The sequence below is a fragment of the Oryctolagus cuniculus genome, chromosome 11 (assembly GCF_964237555.1).
Source record: "Oryctolagus cuniculus chromosome 11, mOryCun1.1, whole genome shotgun sequence".
NCBI lineage: Eukaryota > Metazoa > Chordata > Mammalia > Lagomorpha > Leporidae > Oryctolagus > Oryctolagus cuniculus.
This window is the reverse complement of record NC_091442.1, coordinates 428,021-434,501: the sequence shown is the minus strand read 5'-3', so window position 1 is coordinate 434,501 and position 6,481 is coordinate 428,021. Positions and strand designations below refer to the sequence as shown.

At 69.0% G+C, this 6,481-nt stretch overlaps 1 protein-coding gene across 2 annotated transcripts; it reads left to right on the top strand.

Moving 5' to 3' along the window:
* Positions 1 to 2,179: 2,179 nt before the first annotated feature.
* Positions 2,180 to 4,610, top strand: FNDC11 (fibronectin type III domain containing 11). 2 transcript variants are annotated; one of them, XM_051829128.2, is made up of 2 exons: positions 2,180 to 2,301; positions 3,583 to 4,610. In XM_051829128.2, exon 2 carries the CDS (start codon positions 3,592 to 3,594, stop codon positions 4,546 to 4,548), a length of 957 nt encoding a protein of 318 aa, XP_051685088.1. In that variant the 5' UTR covers positions 2,180 to 2,301; positions 3,583 to 3,591; the 3' UTR covers positions 4,549 to 4,610. The 2 variants fall into 2 exon arrangements, with proteins under 2 accessions (XP_051685088.1, XP_051685087.1); XM_051829127.2 differs by having other exon boundaries at positions 2,189 to 2,336.
* The last annotated feature ends 1,871 nt before the right edge of the window (positions 4,611 to 6,481 follow it).

Genomic DNA, 6,481 nt, shown 5'->3' with positions numbered 1-6,481 from the left:
CCGGGGACGATGCAAAGTGCCCTCTGGGCCGCTCCGGGCCAGGAGATGCCCAGTGGCCAGTGCAGAGAGGCGCGGCTCTGGACTGCCGGCCTCCCAGCTCCAGGCAGGCTGAGGGCTGTGGAGCATCCTACTGGGCGTGGAGTTCAGGCAGAGAGGGGAGAACCACGGGAGGGGAGGCCACCAGCCAGCGTGGGTTCTGCATGCAGCTGTAGCCTTGACTGCCCCCCAGCCCTGGGAAGCCGGCCATCCGGAGTGGGCACTCCCAGTGCTGACTGCAGTGGGGTCAGGCCCTCGAGGTCCCAGGGACTCAGCACCATCTGCAGCTGGAGCCCAGGCCAGCCCTGAGCCACCCTCCCTGCCCCACACCTGTCCCCAGGTCTCCCGAGAACATGGGGACCTGGCATGGTGGACGTCCAGCCTTGCCCGTAGCCAAGGCCCCATGGTGGGGGTGGGAGTTCCCTCCTCCTGAGATGCAGCAGCGAGGCTCCGTCCCCGCCCCCCCACCAGAGTCGGACAGGGATGCTTTCCCGTAGGAAACCAGGCCAGGCAGTCGCCATGCATCTGGGCGTCCAGGCCGGGGCTGCTCCACTTCACTCCCTGCCAACACCAGGGAAGGCAGCGAGAATGACCCATGGGCCCTGCCACCCACATGGGAGACCTGGATGGAGTTCCTGGCTCCTGGCTTTGGCCTGGGAAGTGAATCAGCGGATGGAAAACCTAGCTGCGCCCCCACCACCCCCACACACCCTGACTCTCCTATTAATTAATTTCTAATTAATCTTTCTAAAACAATGTCTCCTGAAAAACCACTTGGGGGCCCCAGAGTCCCCCACCCCAAGGAGGGAGGCCTGGAGCGATGGGGTCGGGCCTCCTGCCGGACTGCCCAGCAGCACCCCCCAGCCCCTCCTCAGCCCTTCCCCCACCCAGCACCTGCAGTCCCCCCACGCCCCAGATGAAGGCCCCACTGCCCTGTGCCTCCAGCTGGGCTCCACCTGCCTCACCTCCTCCTGCGATGCCGCGGAGACACGGAGACACGGAGACACGGAGACACGGAGACACCGCAGCCTCAGCCCCACGGCGGCCCCAACCACTGAGACAGCCCCGGCGGGGACGCAGAGGGACCGGCCGGCGGCCCCGGCTGGGAACCCACCCCTGACCGTGGGCCTTTCTGCAGCTTGTCTCCCCGGCTTCCACAGAGCCTGCAGCGCCCGGAGGACACCAGGGACCCGGCGCTTTGAGGAGGGGGCTTCCTGGGTATGAGGCTGAGGCTGGCAACCGTGCTCCGGGGTTCTGGGGAGTCAGACACAGAGGAGGGGGCTGTGGGACCAGGGAGGAGGTCAGGTCTGCCAGCCCCTTCCCCGTGGGCTGCAGCTTGGAGTGGGGTCTCCCCCCACCCAGGCCCAGGACTGGGCGTGATCTACCGAGCCCTTCTGAGCGCCCAGGCTGGGTGGCGGACAAGGGGCAGTCACACACCCCCAGCCCCGCTTTCAGGGCCTGCTCTGGCTTGGGGGTGGGGTACAGGCCTACAGGGGTCCACTCTGGGAGCCCCCTCCCAAGGCTGGGATCACAGTCAGGAATGGGGGAGGAAAGGAGGGAGTCGAGCCACTTAGCTCTCGGCAGGGGAGGCCGCGGGTGGGAAGGGGCTCCCTGCTCCTCCTTCCTGGCAAGGTGGCTGAGGCGGACCGCTGGGCGCAGACCCCGAGCTGGGCACTCCGGAGGTCCCTAGCGCGCTCGTACACACGCATGGGACACAAGGGCCCGAGGACCCCTCGGAGGAGCCCCTGCAGAGCGGGCCCTCCCGCCAGGTCACCCCGGCCCGCGAGGGTTCGCAGGTCGCTCCCTCCCCAAGTCCGTCGAGGTCGCACGAGTGGGCGTCGAGCGGAAGCCCCTGCCCCTAACCCCGGGGCGTAGGGGAAGCGCGGTGCGCAGACGGACGCCCAAGGAGGTCTCCGCCCAAAGGGGTTCTCCGCCCAAGGGGCCGCCAGCCTCGGCTGGCTCAGCCCGGCTTTCGGACCCGCGGCCTCGGGCCTCCTAGGAAGGGCGCGGACCCGACCCCGCGCTCCCTAGCGACGGAAGCGAAGACCCTGAGTCCAGCCGTCCCGTGGAGCCGGTGGGCGGGTTCTGCGCCCTGCGCAGTCCGCGCTCCGCCCCTCAGGTCCCTGGCTTCCCCCGACCCTCCGCGGCGGGGTCTCCCGGCACCCCGCCCCCCCACCTGGCCGGGCGGGGCGTCACAAGGGCCCGCGGTTTCTTGGCAACCCACTGGCCGGCAGGCGCGAGACTGGGTCCCCCCTCGCGCACTGGGCAAGTGGCTGAGCAGCTGGGCTTCGCGACGCAGGGCAAGTGGGCTCAGCCTGGACGGCGCTGGGACGGCAGAGGAGGCGGCGGCGGGGGCGGGGAGGGGGGGCGGTTAGGTGGGCGGGAGGAGGGTGAGGGTGGGGTCTGCCGAGAGGCCTGGGGAGGGGGCGCTCCCAGCAGCCTTGCCCCCGTTCACTGCCAGCCCAGGTTCTCTTCCGCGGAGGGAAACGTCTAGGGTGGACTCAGGCCTGGGCGCTGGGTTCTGGCTTCAGCTTGTCCTCCACCCCGAGATGCCCCCTGTGGTCCCGGCAGCCTGATCTAGACCCTTGCCCCAGAAAGGTCACAGCCAACAGGGGGCGGGCACTGCTCCCCCCCACCAGCACCTGTGTGGCCTGGGCGAGCTCCTGGGGCTCGGTCTCTCCCTTTTAACACGCCCAACCAGCCAGGGGTCACAGCCTGAGGTTCCCCGCCCCCGAAGCCCATGGCCCTGCTCAGGGGGCTGCTTCAGCCCTGGGGGCCCCGGGCCCAGGGTGGCTCCTGGATGCCGGGCTGCAGGGCCAGCCCCGCACGGGGCCAGGGACCACAGCTGCACCGGCCTCTCCCACTGACTCCCAGGGCTGGCACCCTGGGCCTGGGGACAGGGAGGAGGGGGCAGACTGTGGGGCTGGGCGTGGTGGCTGGGTTCCAACCCTGGACAAGAGCAAGCCACCAAGCGATTTAGCCTCAGGCCCCCATCTGTGAGATGAGGGATGGGTCTGCCCCTTGTGGGACCTTCGGTCACTGGACCCCAGCACCCCGAGAGCAGCAAGCCTGAGTATTCTCAGAGTGGGGGCCTGGACTCCTGCTCCTGCACCCGCCCCACCTGCCTCTGGCGGAGCCCTGGTCCCTCTGCACTGTAAGCGGTGAGGCGTGGGGGTGCCCAGGGAGAACCCGTGGGGAGGGTGTTCCCCAGGTGCCCCCCCGGGGGTCCATGCTTCTCGGGACCAAGGCTGACGCTACCCTGCCTCAGACCAGGGCCTCACGGCTGGGCGGCAGCCATTGCAGCATCCACAGCCCACTCTGAGCCCCACGTCGTCCCCACGGGAGACAGCCGGCCCCTCGGCACGCGCTGTCGTCCAGCCCTGCGTCTGGCTGCTGGGTCCGCCAGGCAGCCCTCCCCAGACCAGCGTGGGGGACAGAAGTCCGAGTCGAAGGGTGCGGGCCCAGAGCCACCCCCTCGCTCGCTGAGGCCGCCCGTGTGCGCGGCCTGGTGGCGGCTCACCTGCGGCCCTCTGCCCCCTCCCCCAGCTCCCAGCCATGAACTTCCAGGTGAGGGGCCTGGGCCTGGACAAGATGAAGCTGGACAGCCCGCAGTCCTGCCTGGACCAGGAGGAGGTGGAGGAGGCGGAGGAGGCCGAGGACCAGCAGCTGCTGGAGCCCGAGGCCTGGAGGACCTACGTGGAACGCCGCAACGCCCTGCGGGAGTTCCTGGCCTCGGACCTGAGCCCCCACCTGCTGAAGCGCCACCACGCGCGCGTGCAGCTGCTCCGGAAGTGCTCCTACTACATCGAGGTCCTCCCCAAGCACCTGGCCCTGGGCGACCAGAACCCGCTGGTGCTGCCCAGCGCCATGTTCCAGCTCATCGACCCCTGGAAGTTCCAGCGCATGAAGAAGGTGGGGACGGCGCAGACCAAGATCCAGCTGCTGCTGCTTGGCGACCTGCTGGAGCAGCTGGACCGCGGCCGCGCCGTGCTGGACGCCCTGCTGGAGTCGCCCGACCCGCGGCCCTTCCTGGCCGGCTGGGCGCTGGTGGAGCAGCGGCTGACGGACCTGTCGGCCACCATGGACAGCTTCCTGGCCATCATGGTGCCCGGGCGCCTGCACATTAAGCACCGCCTGGTGTCCGACATCGGGGCCACCAAGATCCCCCACATCCGGCTCATGCTGAGCACCAAGACGCCGGTCATGTTCGACCGCAAGGAGTCGGTGGCCCACCAGGACTGGGCCAGCCTGCGCTGGTTCGTCACCCTGCAGCCCGCGGCGCCCGAGCAGTTCGAGCTGCGCTTCAAGCTGCTGGAGCCGCGGACGCAGCAGGAGCGCACGCACGGCGGCGTGATCCCCGTGGCCGCCTGCGCCTTCGCCGTCCGCAACCTGCTGCCCAGCCGCTCCTACAGGTTCACCATCAAGAGGGCCGAGAGCTACACGCTGGTGTACGAGCCCTGGCGGGACAGCCTCACCCTGCACACCAAGCCGGGCCCCCAGTCGGCCGGGTGAGCCGCACCCTCCACAGATGATTTTCTAGTATTTATGCACTAATAAAGACGCGTATGAATGCAGAGAGCCTGGGGGCCGAACCCCCACCAGGGCGGAGGGCGGCCTCGGCCCGATCCGCGCTTCTGCCTCCCTGTCCCTCCACCGGAACCAGAACCAGAACCGAGCCCTGGCCGTCCTTCCTTCCTTCCTTTTTTGAATTTGAGAGACAGACAGATCTCTCCCACCTGTCGACTTGCTCCCTGAATGCCCACAACAGCCAGGGCTGCACCAGGCGAGAGCTGGGAACCAGATACCTGGCAGGAACCCACGTCCCTGAGCTGCTGCCCCCACTGCCCCCACTGCCCACAGCCCCCACTGCCCCCGGCCCTCACCGCCCCCCACTGCCCACAGTCCCCACTGCCCACCACCCCTCAATGCCCCCCACTGCCCACCACTGCCCCCCATTGCCCACAGCCCCCACTGCCCACCGCCCCTCACTGCCCCCCACTGCCCGTAGCCCTCACTGCCCCCCACTGCCCCCCATTGCCCACAGCCCTCACTGCCCCCCATTGCCCACAGCCCCCACTGCCCACCGCCCCTCACTGCCCCCCACTGCCCACAGCCCCCACTGCCCCAGCCCCCTCCCCCCCGGCAGACGTCAGCACACCCGGAAGGGAGTGGAGCTCTGTAACAGGTCTGTGCCTGGTCTTGCGCGCTGTGAGAAGACTGTGATTTGTAAAAGCTGCCAGCATCAGACAGGCCCGCCTCCTGGCTCTGACAACTGGACCTGGGAGGGGATCTGCTCCTCTGGTCAGTGGTGGGGGCGGGGCAGGTGCCCTGGCAGTCTGCCTGCCCGGGCCATCTGTCCCACGGCTCAGGGCCGATGGCTGGGACTGGCAGAAGCAGAGCTGTCTCTTTGAGGGAGGCCCCTGGCCACCGGCTGGACTGTGGCCCTTCCCAGCAGCAGACACCGGCTCCAGGAGTGCCCTGAGCCCTGGGGGTTCCCTTGCTGCCCCCACACTTCCCAGCAACAGCCACCCTGAGAGCCCCTGTCACCAGCCATCCTGGGAGAAGCCACATGGAGGAATCTGTGCACCTGCCCCTGGCCGCCAGCAGCGGGAGAGGAGGTGCTCAGATGTGAGGGGCGGGAGCCAGGGCCCCTCCTTCACCCTCCCCCAGCCCTGAGCCCACACCCCCGGAGCCTGGCTGTGTTCCCTCAGGATCCACAAGGCCTGGAAGATTCCTGAGCCTGCTCAGTCCCCACTGGTCCCGGCTGCGGCCAGCGCGCGTGGACGGGGCTCAGCAGCCGGCGGCAACACCTGCACCCTGGGCTCTGCCCCGGCGCACCAGGAGCTTGCTCTGCGGCCTGTGTCCTTCCAGGGTGTGGGGATGGCCCAAGGCCTTCTGGGAGCCGGTGAGGGGTGCCTGTCGCGGCAATGGAGCCGCCATCCAGCCGTGGTCTCGGTGTAGGTGGCCAGCTGGACCTGCCTCCCTGGAGGGGGCTTTGTGCCGGGAGTGGGGCAGGTGCAACGCTGGGGGCAGCTTCGAGCTGGCGGCTGCTGGGTGCCGTGACCAGGAACTCAGCCACAGCGCCCAGCACAGTCCCTGTCCAGCTCGTGGACAGGCACTGGGGGCCCTGGATCTCCTCGGCTGCCTCCCATAGGACAACGGGGGGTCCAAGCAGACCACAGAAGACACGAGGTGCAGGCAGACCGCGCACTGCCCTTCGACGTGGAGACCAAGAGGCAGATGGCGAGGCACGTCCAGCGCACGGCGCCCTGTAGGCAGGACTCCACGTCCAGTGCCCCACTGCTGGCTAGAAGCTGGCCACGTCAGCCTCCCGCACGGTCCCCTCACACCAGAGAGCACCCTGGGGGTCCACAGTGCAGGCCAGGATGCTGTGCAGTGCCCTCTGTGGCCAGCGGCCGGCAAGCCCCTCACACTGTCTGCAGTG

What these genes read in the sequence shown, in the direction of transcription:
- FNDC11 (XM_051829128.2), top strand. Translation starts at nt 3,592, where the DNA reads ATGAACTTCCAGGTGAGGGGCCTGGGCCTGGACAAGATGAAGCTGGAC.